The sequence below is a fragment of the Erinaceus europaeus genome, chromosome 11 (assembly GCF_950295315.1).
Source record: "Erinaceus europaeus chromosome 11, mEriEur2.1, whole genome shotgun sequence".
In the NCBI taxonomy this organism is placed as follows: Eukaryota; Metazoa; Chordata; class Mammalia; order Eulipotyphla; family Erinaceidae; genus Erinaceus; species Erinaceus europaeus.
In genome coordinates this window covers 64,908,680-64,927,787 of record NC_080172.1, presented here as the reverse complement: position 1 = coordinate 64,927,787, position 19,108 = coordinate 64,908,680, and the positions used below count along the sequence as shown (strand labels likewise).

The 19,108-nt window shown below is 48.0% G+C and overlaps 1 protein-coding gene across 3 annotated transcripts in view; it reads right to left on the bottom strand.

Annotated features, from left to right (window-relative positions):
* The window catches only part of LOC132541384 (potassium voltage-gated channel subfamily D member 3-like), a 198,512-nt gene extending 179,823 nt beyond the window's left edge, over window positions 1-18,689 (bottom strand). The window contains exons 1-4 of one of the 3 annotated variants that reach the window (XM_060201883.1): window positions 18,121-18,689; window positions 13,514-13,567; window positions 11,817-12,007; window positions 10,112-11,289 (exon numbers count right to left, since the gene is read on the bottom strand). In XM_060201883.1, the coding sequence (XP_060057866.1) occupies window positions 10,112-11,217 (1,106 nt within the window). In that variant the 5' untranslated portion in view covers window positions 11,218-11,289; window positions 11,817-12,007; window positions 13,514-13,567; window positions 18,121-18,689. The remainder of the gene's footprint in view (window positions 1-10,111; window positions 11,290-11,816; window positions 12,008-13,513; window positions 13,568-18,120) is intronic. The other 2 variants (XM_060201882.1, XM_060201884.1) reach the window with 2 other exon arrangements.
* Window positions 18,690-19,108: the final 419 nt, after the last annotated feature.

Sequence of the window (19,108 nt, the reverse complement as noted above, 5' to 3'; positions counted from 1 at the left end):
TAGCTACATGCCAATGTATAGAATCTGTTATCTAAAGCAAAGCCCCAAAGCAAATTTTGCTTTCCTGGGTCAGTGATGTTTTTTTTAATTATCTTTGTAGGAGACTGAAGAAAAAAAAAAAAAAGCAAAGACCTTGTTTTACTCAGAAAACTAATACAACCTTTTAGCTTTGGTGCACTCACAGAATGAAAGGGAACTTCAGCAGGCCAATAAGAGAGAACAAATGGAAGCTTAGGCAAAGTCATTCACCGGTGATACCAGCACTGCTGAAGTGAGGCAGGGAGAGAGAAATGGACATGAGGCTGGCCTGTTTCCCAAGGTCTTCTCCTTTTCTTCCTTTCACGTTTTTCTCAGTTTTCTGCTCAATTGTGCCTGCTTATCTGATGATTTTACAATCTGCCATCTGGGTCCCCTTCTCTCTGCTAAGTTTCACACACCTTTCTATCTGGGATGGGTCATTCCAAAGGGATAGCTTAAACACCACAGTCGGGTTCATGGTCTCTGCCTTTCCCTGCAATCTCTGGCCACTTGTTCCTCCTCTAATGTTTGCTTTTTAGGTTTCTAACGATCAGTCTTACAATTCCAGACTTACTTGTGACTTCTGGTATCTTCCCACTCTTATCCCACCCCTTTCCCACTGCAACTGTTCTGGGGGGCAGCCCTTCATAACCTCTTACCTGGATCAGACTCCTGGTTGGCTCCTCCATGTCCAAGGGCTTCCTTCTAACTTTCATTCAGAAGCCGACTGCCAAGTAAGTCTTTCCAATCAATGTACTACTGGGATAGCCCTTAGAGGTACTCTAATGCTTTAACCTAATATTTTAACCTAATATTCTGCCTTTCTTACATACCTTTAGTTCCTGATTATCTCTTGGCATTTCTTTTTCTCCTTCTAGACCCCAAACATTAGCAAGGCAGCATATTGGTTAAACTCTCTAAGCACCATGCCCTTTTGCAATTTACTTGGATTTCCCATTTCCGCATCTCAAAATCCTCCCCACTGTTGCCAGTCTAGCTGAAATGTCACCTTTTCCATGAAGCAAATCATTCATTCATCAGCAAATATTTACTAAGCATTCAGTCTGTGCCAAGTACTTCCTCCTTATCATTTCAGCACCTGTCCCATTTGCTCTGGTGTGCGCATACACATTCTCAAATCCCCTGCTCTATTGTAAACTGCTTAGGGAGGGGGCCCAGGTCTAAATTATTTCCATATCCACATGGGAAGCCTCACAAATACCAGGTGCTCAAAAATAAGTGTTGAATTGAATCAAGATTTGTGCTGCCCATGGTTTTGCTATCATTTAACTTGTTTTAATTCTCTTATTTTTTCTGCTTAAGTATGTGTGACCAGAAAGAAGTAAAAATAAACTAATGATACTTTTAAGCAGCTATAAGCCTACTGCTAGGGTTAATTCTCAGTTATCCATGCCCTTGGGAAGAATATGGCAGAGAGGATCCACACCATAAGTTTAAAAATGTTATTTCTACCACTCCTTGATGTGCACTGTGCAATTTTCAGGGAGCTGATTTTTTTCCCCAGATTCTTTGTGGCTGATCAGATAGCTATTTGCGTTGTCAGTCTCTCAAGACCTGGTTGAGTACCAGGAACTGAAGGGGAGTCAGAGGGCAGTGCTGGTGTAGGAATCAAGTTTGTATGAAAGGTCTGTTCTGTGTGACCTCAAGAGTAAGAAAAGACAATCAGCACCTTGTAGGTCCTTAGAGTGTACCAGCACTGCCTCTGCTGTCTGTTCATCATTTTTTCCCCAAATGACTGCAAGGGTAGAGTCATTCTAGCCTATTGAAAGGCCAGTATGGTGTCCAGAATAGTAGGTCTTTTCAATCATATATATGAATGAGAGATAGAGGGAGAGAGAGAGAGAGAGAAGAGGAGAGGAGAGGAGAGAGAAGAGAGAGGGAAGGAGGGAGGGGTTGAGGGAGGGAGGGAAAGAGAGAGAGAGAGAGAGAGAGAGAGAGAGAGAGAGAGAGAGAGAGAAAGACTGACTAAAAACAGAGCATTGCTCAGCTTAGGATTATGGTGGTGCCAGGAAGTGAAGTTCTATACTTTGGAACATAAAAGTGTGGTGCACTACCTAGAGGTCTGTCTCCTTGGCCCCAGAATTGGCTTTTGTTTAAACTTGATGACAGAGTGTCACTGAGACTGAGGAAGGTTCTGAGTGGGGGAAGATTGTGCTTCCAGACTTACTGGCATCAGGAACCAGGAACCACTGGATGCAAATCACAGAAAAGGGCCTTTGCAATTTGCATTGATAGTCAGATAATGTAAGAGGGAAAGTTCCCCTCTCTTACTTTGGAAGCAAACAAATATCACACGTGGTGATTCGGCAGCTGCATTAGTTGGAGAAAATTGATGCACATTTCATGTGTCAGGGAGCTGAATCCCAGAGAATGAAGCCAGCCTCCCAGAAAATGGTTTCTTTATATAGTCCCATCCATTTATTGTTTGATTGGACTTTCTGTATATTAAATTCAAGCTGTTCTGCTACTCATGGGTATTACGATGCCTTGGCTCAGTGGGAAATAATGAAGGTGATGGGATTTTACAGCATCACATTACAAAGGAGGCATCCCAAGCCTCATCCATCTCTCCATCAACTAGCTTGTGTGTGAGGTGGCACTTGTATTAAAACGATTTTTTTTCTGATTCAGTTTAATGACACTCATTCAAGTTCTGACACCTGGAATATGATTATATGAGCTAGATGCAATCTCTCCCATCCAGCTATGGTCAGCAATGGCTGAGTTATCTTCCCTTCCCAGCCCCCACCGTCCCACCCACCCGGCTTTCACGCTGAGCTGGGGGGGGGGGTTGTTTAGGGAGAAAAGCCCTGGGTTCTGGCTCCAGAAAAGTAGGCTGGCATGAGGCAGAGGCATGAGACTCAACCTGAGTCCATGGTGCAGATCTTGAAATCTGTATAAGCACCGCGCACTAACCGATTGCACGACTGGAGCTCCGGATCTTGAAATCTGAGTCTTGTGCATGAGTACTGTGGATATTCAAAGTCCTTATGCTAACTCCTTCCTTCTTGGCATAATCAAGTCCCCATTAGAACTGAGCTGAGGCCTCTTCTGCACTTTCAAAAGAGATGCCACTTTCTGTCAGAACAGAAAGACTGACTTGGGGCCCAGTGGTGGCGCACCTGGTTAAACGTTCACATTGTGGAGAGCAAGGACCAGGGTTCAAGCCCTTGGTCCCCACCTGCAGGGGGAAAGCTTCACAAGTGGTGAAGGAGGTCAGCAGGTGTCTCTCTGTCTCTTTCCCTTTCTGTCTCCTCCCTCCCTTCTCAATTTCTCTCTGTCTCTATCTAATTAAAAACAAAAAACAAAGACTGACTTAACCATCACCAGAGGGTGGACATTTAAGCTGTATGAATAGAGTTTTGGCTTTCTGGAAGGCATAAACTGTGTTCAGGGCCACCTGTCCTAGTAGAAGAGGTGAGGGTGGGAAGACTCCCAGCCAAAAGTCTCTGCTTCCCCTCCCCCTGCCCCAGAAGAGCTCCTAGGCCTGATGGTATACGGAAAAGTGCCCTGTGTGGCTTAGAACAGAGGTTCTTTCCTCCCAGATGAGATAAGGGAAAAGATTAAATATGTGAGAAGTTGCTGTGGGCCTCTGTCCTTCCCTGAGGAGAGGGAGGGCCAGACTGCCTTTTATTTACACAATTTTCAGGCAGAATAATTGCTGTTCCTCAGGAAGAATCATGTTTGTGTTTACGGGTGTGTTTGAAGAGGGAAATCCAAACAAAACCAAACAGAAGGAGAAGGGGGGCTTTGAGATCAATTTTGAGAAATACCAGAAGAGAATTGTGAAATGGGCAATAGACTGGAAATCCCTTGCCAAAAATTGCAGCAATCTGAAATGTTGGCTCCTAAGAGTGAAGGCATGCAATGCCCTGGGTAGGAAGTACCTGAAAGACTCCTTCCACCCTAGAGAAATAATAATACCTTCTGTTGCACCCCATTCCTTCCCTGAAGCAACGACCCAAACCATTGACTTTCAGGGCACCTTTCTTTTCAAGCTTCTGAGCTGAAGCAAGGACCCCTATACCCCTCCACCCCCTACCCACCACAGTGGTGTGTGTTGTTCCCAACCCTGGGCAGGTGCTGGGAAATACTGAAGGGGAGCCTCCATCTGGGAACTCCAAGCAGGTGCTCCTGCTCACTGCCAGCCCAGCACTGCTCTCAGATGGCCAGATTTTGGAGCTTTTTTATTCCATGCCTGGGTCTGGATTGTTCTGATCCTCACGGTCTAGAGGCCTTTACATGTGAAATATTTCTCCCAGAATGGAGGCGATCTTGAGTACTGCCTTCCAGGCCAGTTCCCTGCTATAAGCACTGGTGACAATTTCAGTTGAGAAGGCCTTTCAGGCAGCTCATACTCTCCACTGCCTCTGCCTTCAAATATGTCAGATTGTCCCCATCCTCTGCCCTAGACACCATCACCGATGACCTAGATGATCATGATCATGGTAGGTTCTCCCCCTGCAAGGTATTCACTGCCTAAGAGCCAGAGGGACCCATTAAAAATAAATAAATAAATAAAGTGTACTCAAAACCGTCCATTGGCTTCCCATTCCAAGAAGATAAAGGCAAAGTGCAGAGTCCCTGTGGTGATCATAAGGCCCTGTACAAACTACTCCCTCTCTGTGTCCTTTATTTGGTACTTGCTCATGTAGCTCAGCCACCAGAACCTTCTTGCTATCACAAGACTAACACTTTGAGGTCTCCTCCTGCCTGGTAGCCTCTGCATATGCTGACCCCTCTGCCTGGATACTCCTCCTTAATCTCTCCACATGCCTTCAGGTCTCCACTGAATATCACCTGAGAGGCCCATCCTGATCTACTAAGACAAAGCAGCAACTCTCCCTTGCTCCACTACCCTCTCAAACTCACACTCTATATCTGTGCCTCTAGATGTACTTTTCTCTGAAGTGTGAATCAGTGCCTGGTAAAATGTATCTGCTTAACTACTTGATGTCTGGCCCTCTCCACAAGCAGCTCTATAGATCAGAACCTATCTGTTTTCTTTTTGCTATACTCCCAGTGCCTAGGAAGTATCCAAATATCTGTTGAATAAACAATTGAGTGGAGGAAAACATCAAAATTGGGAGTTTATCTATGGTTCCCTATCTGCTCCTCAGACTTCAGAGTCTGCAGTGAGAGAACAGCCCAGGAGTCCAAAATTGCAACATCCCTTGCAAGAAAACACGGTGCCTGTTAAGGCTGATGTCAGAACCAGAAACTGCCCAGCTTGGTCTGTCTGTTTCTGCCCTATCTACAAATATCCTATCTGACAGGACAATTTAGTTAACATTTGCACAGCACTTTCGTTGTCTCTCACAATGGCCAGGAGATGGTTAGCAAATAATAAAATGGAAATGACATGGGTCATGCTAGGATCTTTGAGAGAGATCAGTCCTTGAAGTGCTCACATACCTAGAAAACATTAACCCAAGGTAGGAATAGACAAGACAGAGAGGAGTTGAGAGCCACCCAGTTTCTTCAGGGACAAAATGGTGTGGAGCTGAATTCTCAAGGATAATGGGAGCTGGCAGCTACCAGAGCAGTGCAAGAGGCTGTCTCTGGAACTACAGGAAGAATGCAAGTTGGGGGAAATAGTTCAACTAGTAGAGCATGAGACTTTTAGGCCAGAGGTTCCCAGTTTGATCCTCAGCTTTGTGAAGTACCTGAGTGGTGCTCTGGCTTCTCTCTTTTTCTCTGTCTCATGAAAATTTTCTAATAAATGTAATAAATGATATAAATAACTTTAAAAAAAAACTGTGGGCAAAGACCTCTTTTCTGATAGACACTCTCCCACTGTCTCTTGTTTGGGGAGTCTCAATTCATTCAGCCTGTGCCTCATAGACACTGAACTGAGTTTTGGGAACTGAAAGGTTAACAACAGCAACAAAAAAGACCTAGAGCTGGTTTCACTTCTGACACTGAGGGAGCCCCAGCAAGTGTCCCATTCTGTGGTGTGTCTTTATTGATTTCCTAGGCCAGCTCTCAGCTCTGGAGACCTCAGGCAGACAGCTTCCAGGATTATGGTTTATAGGGAAATGCAAATCACCTGGAGGTTGTTTCGTGCTTGGAAGAAGTAAAAAATCGATTCTGTTTTCGTTAAAGTGATTTTTGGACACTGTCAAAAGCTCTCTCATCTCAGGGCACTGGGTGACAGATAGGCTGTCGGTCTCAATTACATAACCCAGCCAAATAGGCAGTGGTGGGCCGGGCCAGCTCATCAGAGCTCTGTGACTCCGCACTTTGCTCAAGCCCGACTTCCCCTCCCTAAGACACCCAAGAGTCTCATACCAGCCAGACCTAGAACTGGTCTCCACAGTGCTGGTGGGTACTGATGAGCCAGATTTCCCTCCAGACTGCTCCTTCTTCCCCACACCCCACCTGAGTCTCACCCACAGACTGGCTCCAACAGTCTAGGTCAACCACAATGTCTGGCAAAGTCATACAAAAACTTAGACTCAAAATCTGCTTTGGAAAGGTCTGCAACACAAGTACATCCCCAAAATAGATATGCTCACCTTATTTAATACTAGAAGTTCTGTGTTATCCTTTCCCACTATTTAGTGAGATACTTGAGGGCTATTTTATCTGTAGCATCGGTTGTGAGTTCAGAAGTTAATCAGTGACAGGTGCACTTGGAAGAGCAATAGTCACTAGGGCAGGGGGTGTTGGGCAAGGGGGCCTTCCCTGCCAGCCCTGCTCTGCAAAGTTGCAGAAGGCCAGCTCTCAAGACTGGAAATGAGAATTCGGAGAAGGATGAAGGTGAAGAGGGTCTGGAGATATAAGAACACAGTATCTGCTGGAAATTGTTAGTAGCAAGAAGATAGAATGTAGAACATGCCAGACTATCATATTCTATGGCTTGGAGCTCAAATACAAGTGAAGAGGAAGAATAAAATGGGTTTCCTAGAATGGTCAGCAAGTCTACAAGGATCCAGTGAGGATATTCAGGACAGAAGCCAGCCAAGGGAAAATAAAGGTTCCTAGGGTTGAATTGGTAAGACTTCCAGACCAAGAGTGAGACTAACCCACCATCCTCCAGAGCACCAGGAAATGGACCAGACATCTAGTGGAGGCTTCCCTCCTCTCTCCCAGAGGGCCATGGCTGGGACAGAGCACATATTCTATATCTAAGAGAGAGGACAGGCAGGTCTGGAAGGGCCTGAGAAGAATATCAGATGAAGCAAATGGAGGAATCATTCCATTCACACTGACCCATCCATTAAAAGGCATTCTGCCAAGCATCTGCTATGTATAGCTGAGCTATCAGCCTGGTAATGGTTCCAAGTGCCAACTCAGGTCAAAGTCAAAGAAACCCAATCCAGCGTTGGTCAGGGTGGAGGGGAATAAAAAGCCTGCTTTCCTGTTATTTATCTGAGATTACAACTAAAGGCTTCTTTTCTTGCCCATTAGTTTCTCTTCCCAGGAGTTAGATGTTCTGATGCCTGAGGAGCCTACTCAGGACCTACAGTCTTCATAGGACCTTCCACCCCACTTTGCAGGTATCTTTCCCTTCCTCTTAGCTTTCATTTTCTGGGTAAATCCTGTTGCTCTCCACCAAGAAAATTAAGTATGAGGGCTGGGAAAAGAGCACAAGGACTATGTAATACCCTCATGCCTGAGCCACCAACATTATAGGTTCAATTCCCAGTACCCACCATAAGCCAGAGCTGAGCAGTGCTCTGGCCACTCCCTCCCTAACCATGGGAAAAAAAAAGAAGCAAAAAAAAAAGGAGAGGTGAGGTCAAGATAGTCTGTTTCTTATACTTGCCCCTTGATCCAAAGGATGAATTCTAAAGGAAATCATTAATATTTCTAGCAACAGAAAAACACTGAATTTTGCTATGAAAGAACCATTAATTTCAAAGGCTTCATTTAAACTCATAAGGAAGAAATATTTATAAAACTCCTATATGCCTAGTACAGGGTCTGGAATATAGTAGCCATAGTTTTGATGATCTCTCAAATAGCAATATGTCTAGACTATGAGACCCTGAGGACATAATACAAGAGAAGTAAATCACTCTGAAGGTCTGTGGTTCCCTGATGGCATGGGAACAAGTGGAGTGATGAGTGAATGAGAAAGAACACTGGAGATAGCCTGGTTGGTATTTAGAAATCAACTCTGCTCCTTCTCAGTTATAAGGAGGCAAAAATGTAATGCCCCTCCCTGGGTCTTGCCTTCTGAAACTTTCAAGTTGGAGAGCATTCTCCATACCTTATAGAGCAGTTGCAATGACTTAGAGAGCTTAACACACTGCTGACACATAGTAGACACAAACATATGCTATTATAGTACTAATAAAAAGTAATGGGCAGGAGGCCACTGGAGTTTACATTGAGTTCCTCTGAAACAACCCCATTTTATTTCCAACACCCATCCCTCTGCCTAGTTTTTTCCCCATGGCAGTGCAGAGGCATTGCTCTGATGTTAAGAGTCCTGTTCATGGGTACTGAGGGCACTGGGTATTCAGAAGCATGACCTGGGGACCAGGAGGCTCCTGACTGTGGTAAGTGAAGGGGGGAAAATGTGACATCTTCTTCTGAAAGTAGTGCACAGTTCCTCAGTTTATTTTATCCCTATATATCCCCCCACCGCATACCCCAAGTTAGCATCTCTGACTTTACCCAGTAAAGATAAGATCTGAATGACAAGGTCAAATGGTCAGACATTCTAACCCACTCTGGGAGGGATTGTCATGTGAGTGTGTGTGTGCATGTGTACAGAAAGGGCAGTGCAACTTCTCTTAGACAAATAAGAGGTCAAGGGAATGCCCCCATCAAACGTGGCCTTCACAAATGGACAATGACACCTTGTGCTCTCTTCTTCTTGTTACTCCCTCTGGTATGGCAGAATGACAAATGCAATCATTTTAAAATGTCCCATCACCTTTTCAAGTCATTCCCAATAAGCGCACACAGCACTCTGGGAAAACTGACACCAGCACCACAGGGTTTGGGCCAGGAGAAAAATCTAATCATCAGGATGACACCAACTGAATTGAAGACCAAATAAAAAGCTTCATGAATTCCCCATCAGCAATATAATGCTTCCTGGCATAAGCAAATATAAAGCCAGTGGATGAATTGTGAAGGGATTTTGCATTAGCCTCAGTGACTTCTGATGGCTGGAGCAGAAACCCCTAAGAAATGTGTGTCTCCATAAAGTTGCCTTCGTTGGCTCTAATCCTGTTACAGTGAAGACTATAATCTCCTAACCAAGTCCCCTTCCTCTGAGGGAATGCTTCACATCCCAGTATCATAAATAGATTTATGTGACCTCCACTGGAGAGGGGACTTCAGGGAGATGGAAGAAAGGGAATTGCCCATGAACCCCCACTGAGTGCTTCTACCTCCCTCTGATGCTATTGCTGCTTATGTGTCTGACCACACAAACCATTCAAACCATCTCCTTATCATCCAGGTAGGCTGGGCCATTCAATTACAGAGGCAGGCCAAGAAAGCCAGGTTGCTCCTCCTTTGGCTAGAAAAATATAAGTCATGTGACTGATTTGCAGGAAATCCAAGTTCAGAGTAATTGAGACCAAGTCTGCTCTAAGTCACTGAACCCATGAGCATCAAGGGTGAACAGTAAAAACAGTAAGGCAGTAGAAGATATGGCTGGTAAATGTAACACAAAGAAGAAATAAAAGAAGGATCCCCAAAAAGTATCTTCAGTTAATAGGAATCTGGACTCCCCACCCCTTATAACAACTTCTTGCAGGCTGCTTCCTCTGTAACTGCCCTATCCCTCCCCATGCACAAATACAAAACTGCAGCATCACTACACACCATGCTACCCACCTCCCCCAGTGCACATCTGAGAAAAGTAGCAGTGACTTCATTTACTGTGTTTTATAAAAGGCATGTTCCAGCCCTCAAAAGACAATTTGGAGAAAATACCCCCTCCCCCAATTACTCTTGTGCCTTCCTCTTCTGGCCAGACATCCTCACTGCTCCTCCAGCTTGGTAAGCAATTCCGCCCTCCCCTGCTCCATCTTAACTTCATCCAGAGCCTGATGCCCACTTGGCCCTCTGCTCTGTTCTCATCTGCCTGCAAGCAGTGACTTACCCCAGGGTGGTCATGGTGACAATGGTGTACCAAAAGGAGGCGGGGATGCTTGTGAACTTGCTGGCTGAGGAGCCTTTTTCGGCATAAAACATCACAGTGGCAAAGATTATGATGGCCATGGTGAGGGAGAAGAGGAGAAAGCCGAGTTCTGAGGCACAGCTCTTGAGAGTGTAGCCCAGGATTCGCAAGCCTTGGGAGTGGCGAGAGAATTTGAAGATCCTGAAGACACGGAAGACCCGGAGCGTGACGAAGGCGCCCGACACATCCTCATTGTTGGTCATGACCAGGCCGATGTAGTATGGCATGATGGCCACCACATCGATGATGCTCATGACGCTGCGGATGAATCGGTAGCGGCTGGGGGCTGCGAAGAGCCGCAGCAGGTACTCCACTGTGAAGATCATGACACAGGCTGTGTCCAGGCAGAAGAAGGCCACCGAGTACCGCTCACCACATGGCAGCTCCTTGCTCCCCGGCACAGTGCCACACGGCACCGTCTCTACCACGTTGGTGATGACAGACACAGCGATGAAGAAGCCCGTCACGTAGTAGAACACCAGGGCCAGGGTGCTGGTGTGCGGGTTCTCAAAGGCCCGCCACATGGTCTGGCGGAAGCTGAGCGATGGCATGGACTCTTGGTTGTTCTCAGAGTCATTGTCATCCATGAGGCGCTCGGCATTCTCCCGTTTGCGGTCCTTATACTCCTCATAGCAGCAGTCCCCGATGATCTCTGGGAGGATGCCATAGAAGGCCAGCTCATCATCATAGGCCGAGATGCACTCGTAACGTGGGTAGTGCAGCTTGCCTGTGCGGTAGAAGTTGAGAACACAGCGGAAGACCTCAGGGTCTCGGTCAAAGAAGTACTCCTTGGTGTCCTCGTTGAAGAAGAACTCCTTCTCTGTGCTGCCCAGCAAGGTGTCCGGGTAGCGCTCCAGCGTGGTCCGCCAAGTCTGGAACCTTCGGCCACTCACATTGAGGACAATCAGCTCATCCTGCCGCTTGTTCTTGTCGGCCGGGGCCAAGGGCATGGGACAGTTGGCCACAGGCATCCAGCCAATGGCTGCCGCCCGTGCGAAAGGCAGCCAGGCTGCCACTCCCGCCGCCATGGTGACTCCAGCTCCTGGGCTGGCCCCTGTGCCCACACCTGGCACACCAGCTTGGAGTTAGTTCAGTGGCCCCTAGGAGACAGAAGGAGAGAGCATAGATAGCTTTGTGAACCCAGGGCTGAAGCCCAGGGAACCAAAGGGATTCAGGGAAGGTCTACTGGTGAACAAAACAATGAAAGACTTGAAGGCAAATCGGTTAAATCAAGATCACCACCAAAGAAAAGGAACTTGACACTTTCAGGTCCTCCCCTTGTAGAGAGGGCACTGGGCACTGGGGCAGAGCATCAGTGTGGAATCTACCAGATGTTGCTGACTGCCTGACAAACTGTCAAATGCCAAAAGGGCTCAGGAACACTGGGAGGGAAAGAAGCTTCTTCCTGAAGCAAAAGAGGTCTGGGGAGAGGCAGGTAATCATCATCTCTGAAAGGTTATGGCGTTATTACGAATTTAAATTGGGAGAGGATAAATGAGTCCTCATTAAACGAATTTAAAAGTGGGATAAACACATTAATTTTTATTTCATGCTGTACCCACCAGGGTAATCAGGAATGGGGTGGGAATAAAGGAGATCAGGCTAACACACTTTTTCTCCTCCTCACCAGTGAGTAGGAGGCTGGGGGGCTGCTCACATCTGGATATGACTCTGAGTTGGTAAGTATCTATAAGCAGACCTGGGCTTGGTGGAGTTCTGTCCCAAACTCCAGTGAAGAAGGGTGTCTCTGGAGGAATAGTCTTTCTTTGGGACACCAGCACAGACACCTCATGCACCACTGTGTCCTGAGGCACCATGCTAGAATGAGGCAGGAGAAGCCACTGCTCACCTTGTAGAGGGGCTGCTGAATTCTTGGTTCACTTGCCTCCTATGCATTGTCCCTCTCTTTCCCAGAGGGAGCTGATCCATGCTCACAGTCATCTCCAGATTCCTTGCCTCCTGCCTCCATCTGCCCACCAGCCAGAACTCCCTAAGTTACATAACAATTCCCAGCCCTGTCTCTTTCACCTGGCCCCACTCCACCACTGGGAAATTCCTCAGGGAGACAGGCCACCTTGTCACTTCCCCCACAGTAGTCTGGACCTGCTGTGTAAGCACTGTGTAATCACCTGCAGGGATGAAGAGAACAATGACACAGAGGAGAGGGGAAGTATTTTTAACTCAGGGAAGCAGATTTACCTTCCCAAATCTGGCTTTTTAACGATGATAGTGAAATGACTCTGCAATCCCTGAATGTATACCATCTGTGGGGAGACATGTGGTGACACAGAAACACATGTAATAGCGGTGGGGAGTTGTTTGGGGTTGACACGTTCATTTTCACAAATCTTGAACTGATCACAGAGAGCCAATCCTGACTCTGAATTACTGAATATTTGGACCCATCTGCAATTCAGATGATTTGAGTCTAGGTTTAAATGAACTAGGCAGAGATGCATTTTTCCATGAGTTTGGTCTTCATTTTTCTCTGCAAACCTACTTCTTTCTCCTAAATTCCAGATTTTTCTGCATTTTCAGATTTCTACCTCCCTTTGCTCCCAAGCCACCACTCTACTTTTCCACTTAGATGCTCTGAAACTGGACACATTTAAAATGAATCTGCAGCCAAAAAGTGTTGAAGTCCTGAGTTCCAGCAATGCCTATGACAGAGTGATTTTCTGGCTCTCCCTCCACACCTTCCAAAACAGAAATAGGTACTTTAAAAACATGAACTTAATCTTCCTCCTCATGCATGTCAGCTTGGCTGTCTTCCTCATTAATCCACCCAAAGAGTGTAGAAATCACACAACTCTAACTCTCCTCACTAAGATGCTAACTCCCTCAGGTTCAGTTCCCACACTGAACTCAATTCAGCTACTCAATTCCCAAACCATTTCTCCTGGTCCCCCCAAATCTATTCTCTTCAGAGCAATCTCCCTAAAGCAGTATTTCCCCACAGCCTACAAAAGCAAGTCCAAAGGCTTTGGTTGATCATTCTAGAAATTCCATATGTCCTATCTTACCATTCCAGGATCTCATAAGCCCATGTCTGCCTCTAGCAATAAGACCTCAGACCTGCTCTTCATATGCCTTGTGGGTGGCCTGTCTGACACTCTTCTTTCTGTTGGGGCTCTGCTTCATTCCTCCTATTAGACTCCCACCTGTTCCTTACTCTTTCTGGGATGACCTTCCTCTCCCCCCACCCCTTCTGGGCTCTCAGAAGGCTTTCCCTCTTCTCAAGCACCTACCACCCTCTGGCCTGGATCAGAGACACTTTCTGTGTGGTTTGTTCATAATTCTGGCTAACAGTAATTGAGCACTTACTCTATGCCAGGCACAGACTCCAATGAATCATCTCCTGTAATCCTCACAGCAGCCCTAGGAAGAAGAGCATGAAATCAGCAGGCTGACAGTCAGAAAGGGGCAGCACAGGGATCCCACCTCAGGCAGTCTCTGCCCATACCACCTGCCTTGGGGCACTGCACCACACTATTGCTCAAGCTTCTTCTTAACAGAAGGATAGCAGGTGATATTCTCTAAAGTCTGACTGTGTACTGGGCACAGTATGACAGGCTTACATGAACTACCTCAACCAATGCATCACTATTGTCCCTATGCCGTAGGTGAGGAAGATGAAGTGTGAGTGTACAGGAAGTGAAAAGTAGGTGAGTAGACTGAAACCCAGGCAATCTAAATGTGGGTGAGTTCAAGGACACAGCCAAACAACTGCCCCCCATTCTACTTAAGTTCCTTAAGGGTAGATATGGTTGTGATGTCTCAGTTTTTATATGACTTGGAGATAGCACAGTGCACTACAATTGGAGGTGCTCAAAGTGGGAATCCTATTTTTATAGCCATTATTTGCATGAAATTGATTCTACTCCATGTCTTGATGATATCTTTAAGGGGCTTTTAAGGGTGGAAATTCTCTTTATCAACTAGACAAGAATTGCTGAAGACATGTCCAAATCAAAATCATTCAGCTTAAGTGACCTGAATTCACTGTGCTCTCAGTTGAGCTCTCAAAGAGCTGCTTTCTACCTCAGTTTCCCCTTCTGTGGATTAAGTAGAGTAGTGCCTCTTCCCCTCTACCATCCCCACCCCACCCTGTAAAAAGCTGATTAACAGAAGACACAGGAGTCACAATGACATTCCTCATAAATGTCACCACTCCAGACAGAAAAAAGCACAGGCCTGATGAGCTCTTGATTACAGGAACTGAAGAAAAAACAGGGGGTTGCACAGCCATGGCAGTGTGTAATCCACAGGCTACTGAGAGGAGGTTTGGGAACACATCCTGTGCATTTTATATTGAGAAATGTACTTTCATAACTCATGATACTCCCTCTGGGTTTCCAGGAGAATCTGCACACACTGGGCTAGGTTTTCTAAGAATAAAGGGAAGTAGGGGTGGGGGTACAGAATCCCATTATCTAAACATGGCCAAGGATTCCTCAAATGCACATAGTTACTACTTACTGAGCACTAGCAATGCTCTGGGCACTGTCTTAGGCACTTTTGCAGAAGTATTTAATTTAGCCCCCCCCAAATTATGTGACATGAACATTAACGCCTATAAAATCTCCACAAAACAGCTGAGACTCTGAAAGTTTCCTTCTATGTGGCTAAATTTCAAGTCTAAACCTGGCACAATGTGGGTTTGATCTTACACACTTACATGTGGATTATTATTTTTTTTTAGTTATTTGCTTGATTGTCAGTTGGTTGAATTCACAAATGTGAAAACGTCAGCTATGGAGAGTCAATTTTAAGTTGTACCACAGTTTTCAACTGTATAAGGGGACAAAACCTATCTCGAGGAGTTCATGATTTTCACACAGAAGACTGGTCAGTCCTCAGCCAGTGACTCTCCTGACCCAGGTGCAGCCAGATCTTTGTGTGCCCCATAGCACAGAGCAGGATTCGCATGATTCTTCCCACTCCTTTCCCATACAGCAAAAGCAGGGTTCCAGAAGCCTTGCATGCCAGTGCCAATCCTTTCTTGAGCTTGTGGAAGCAAGCTACCTCCTCCTCGAGAGCTTAGAACCCTGATTTCCTAAATGAGGGAACTGGACAAGAAAGTGGCAAGGAGTTGCTTGGTTGAAATAATCCTTGCTTCTACTAGACAAGAAAGCTGTGTTCAAGGGCTCAGGTTTCACTGGGGCTTCTTCATGACCATTGTCCATGCAAAGCAGAAAGTTGTGCACCTAGGTTTTTTGCTGTGTAGATGGAGTTAGTTTGTTCTTCCTCTAGCAAAATGAGTTCTGCAAGTTCTTGGTGGGACTCTCAACCAGGACAAGACATAGAACCTGCATCACTGTGAACTTAAGGCAGTCCAAGGCTAGGTCACACAGCACACTGGAGAGTAGAGGAGGCCAGGGGTCCTGTGACCCTTAATGTCCCTGATTTTCCTCAAAATGGAACTCAGGACGCTGGAGGATTCCAGTGGCAAAGGAGTGACCTTGTCACACCCTACCTGGGTGAGACATTCAGTTCCACAACCCAAGAAATGATGTCCTTCCCCTTCCATTTTCCTGTTGTCATTCCTCTCTGACTCCTGAGCTTTGATGCCTGGAATCACTCCTGCCAAACCTAGTGCCACCACTTTAATTCTTCTGTCCTAGGTCTACCTACTTCTCCAGGAACGTTGTATATTTTTAAAACTGCTTTCAGATGAACAACTGTGAGCTGGGGAAGGAAAAATCAGTACTTTCTATCACTAAAGCCTCTGCCCTCAAAGCAAAAGAAAGCTTATCTAGGCGTTAATCCAGAACAATTTTCACAAAGAAGGTCAAGCAAGCTCTGGGCTATCTCAGGTGGTTCAAAACCTCTCTCCCCACCTTCTACCAATAAATGATAACAAAAAGAGCAGTTACACTGGTGTGTGTGTGTGTGTGTGTGTGTGTGTGTGTGTGTGTGTTTGGAAAGGGAAGAAAAGTGTTCCACCAGGTATCAAGCTCAGCTGTATCCCCCCCACCCCAGTCATGCCCTCCTAACAGCCCTGCAGCTGTGACCTGGCTTTTCCTGCAGCACTGCCCCCTGATTGGCCCCAGTGCCTCCTACAGCTGGCCTGGTATGGATTCCTACAACAAGCACAACAGTGCGGCCCCATTTCCAGCCAATGGCACTGCACATGCCTCAAATGCTGAGGTTTTACTAGGACGTGGATGCCTTACAAATGAAAACTCTGAAGCTATTTTTGTTTTTGGCAGAAGAGTTTTAACAGTGGGAGAGATGGGGGTTGGAGGGGGCAAGTCTGAAAAAGAGAGTGTAAACAGGTGAGTGCTGAAATGACAGACGAAAAACATTCCTGGAAAAGGGAAACACATTTCCCCATGCTATATAGACAAAATAAATAAACAAATAAAATAAAATAAACAGTCATCCCAGTTAAATAGATGAGAACCAAAAGTAGGTAAAGTGAGTAGAGAGCCTGTCCTGAGGGTTGACAACTAATCTGAACACAGGCATGTGGCAACAAAAAATGTCAGGGATCATGGCAGCATAAAGAAATGGCATGGGCCACACCATCAAGGTCTGCAGTGTTCAGGGTACATTCTCAGGAAACTTACTTCTCCCAGTCTAACTTGTCACTTAGCTTAAAACGGGCCAGCCTGGGGGCAGGGAAGCATCTTGGTGGTACAAGGCCTTTCTTCTGTGCCCACAGGGTCTGTGTGGGCTGACAGGAATCAGACAGTATGCCCAGTTGGGGAGCCTCAGGGCGGAGGCCTGGGACACAGGGAGAGATATGCTTCTCCCACAGTGCCACTCCTAGGCTGGCCAGGGCACTTTCCTGAACTCTCTTTTTCTCCAGCCTCCTCAACAGCAAGAGGGAACAAGCTACTAATCTTTCTTCCTCTGGGGGTCCCTTGTGTACTTGCATTCTGTTGCATTCAAGTAGAGACAAGGAAAAATAAATACATCATGTTCTGTGTGCCAACACATTCACATGGGGGAAATGTACCCAGGCTTTGCATCAGAATCATGCACTCCCAGACTCCCTTTCTGCAGACACGGAACATTCAGATTCCTTTTAAGTAATGATAAGCAAGGAATAAGTAGAACCATCACATCTATTTATGCAGCACGCGACAGACACCTTACAGCAATCCATATTTGGTCTTGCAAACAGATCACACTGTACCTAGGTTCATAAGAAAGTTGAGATGACCTCACTTAAGAAACAGGGCCTTTGCTCTAAGATCCCAGGTCTAAGATCCCAGCCTGTTGCTGACATATCAGGACTGCCAGGGGAATATAGGCAGAGCATCTTGATTCAAAAGTCAACATTAAGCAACTGCAGGAATTCTAGTTGATTACAGGTAACTTCTCTGCTCCTTTCCTTCTGTCCCTGCCAACCTCACTCTCACTTAGAAGAGGGCGGAATGCTTGGTCTCAGGTGTCACTTTGAGACCTTCCCTCCAGCCCACAGGGTGGGGACAAGCCCAACTGCCCAACCGCAGCTATGCACATCCTGCACACCCCTGACTGTCAGGGGCCAGAGAACTTTACTAAGCGCCCCAGCCGGCTCACTGCTGCAACACCCAGACATTTCTCTCCTCCCTCACAAAGAACCAGGGGAACCCAGAGAGCCTTCGCCACCTGCCGCCTTAGCTGAGGGCGCAGCCTCTGGCACCCCCTAAGGAACGCAAGCCAATGGAAAGAGGGCAGAGGTTCACACCCCCACCCCCAAACCTCACAGCTCCTGGCCTTCCAGAGGTGGCTCTGGAGCCTCAGGGAACCGACGCCCCCGGGCCGGCTGCCTGCTCCCCCGAGGCTCAAGCCCCACCCCCAGTCTTTCCGGCTCCCCAGTGCCCACCCACCCGGACGCGCGAGTGGGAGGGTGCCGCGTGGGTCGTTGGAGCAACAGGCGTGGGAGCCGCGCTCCTCGCACTTGCTGGCTCCGCGAGTCTCGGTCTCGTCCCTCTTACCTTCGGCGAGGCGAGCCCCGGGCTCCGGGCTCCGGGCCCCGCGCATAGGGCAACTATGGCCCGGAGCCGGGGACCGAGGAGGCTCCGAGCGCCCAGCAGTGCGGAGAGCGGCTCCTCCTGGGCGGCCAAGTCTTGCTCGCTAGCCGCCTCTCTTGGTTCTTTTCTGCGTCCGTTTGTCCGCTGAGCCCGCCCTCCACCGCCGCCGCGGCCGCTGCTCAAGCCCCAGCTCGGCAGCGCGTTCCTCCCCGCCTCGCGGGCTCCGCGCTCGCTCCCTGCCCCCGCCGCTGCCGGCGCCGCGCGGAGCGGAGCCCGCGGGCCCCCGGCTGCCTGGAGCGCTCCCCTCCCTCCGGGAGGGCGGCGGGGGCGCGGGCGGGGCGCAGCTCGGAGTCGGGGGAGGCGGCGAGGCTGCGCCCTCAGCTCCCTGCGCGCCCAGCTGCTCCAGGCCAGGCCAAGGAGCGCCCGCCGGCCTCCTGGCAGCTGAGGGAGCGAGGAGGAGGCGGGAGGGGGCCCGGGGAGAGGGCTGCGAGGGGGAGTGACTCCGCGCGCGAGTGTCAGTGTGTGTGTGTGTGTGTGTGTGTGTGTGTGTGTGTGTGTGTGTGAGAGAGAGAGAGAGAGAGAGAGAGAGAGAGAGAGAGATGGGTGGTGTGTGTGTGTGTGTGTGTGTGTGTGTGTGTGTGTGTGTGTGTGTGCGCGCGCGGAGGGGCGCGAGCAAGCGGGCCTGGGGGCGGGGAGACGAGGCAAAGCCGGAGCGTCTCTGGCGAGTGCAGGAATCCTAGGGTGTGCCTGGAGGTGGCGGCGTGTGCGGACGCGGGTGTAAGCGCGTGTGCCGGCGAGGGTGGGCAGGGGGTGAGCTACCAGCCGAGCAGGGCTGGGGGCGCGGGGGCGGATCAGGGACCAGGGCGCAACCGTGAACTCAGGTGTGTGTGTGTGTGCCCGACCACGGGGATCGAGCGTGGGGTGCCCCGTACACCTCGCCGGGTGTGTCTCC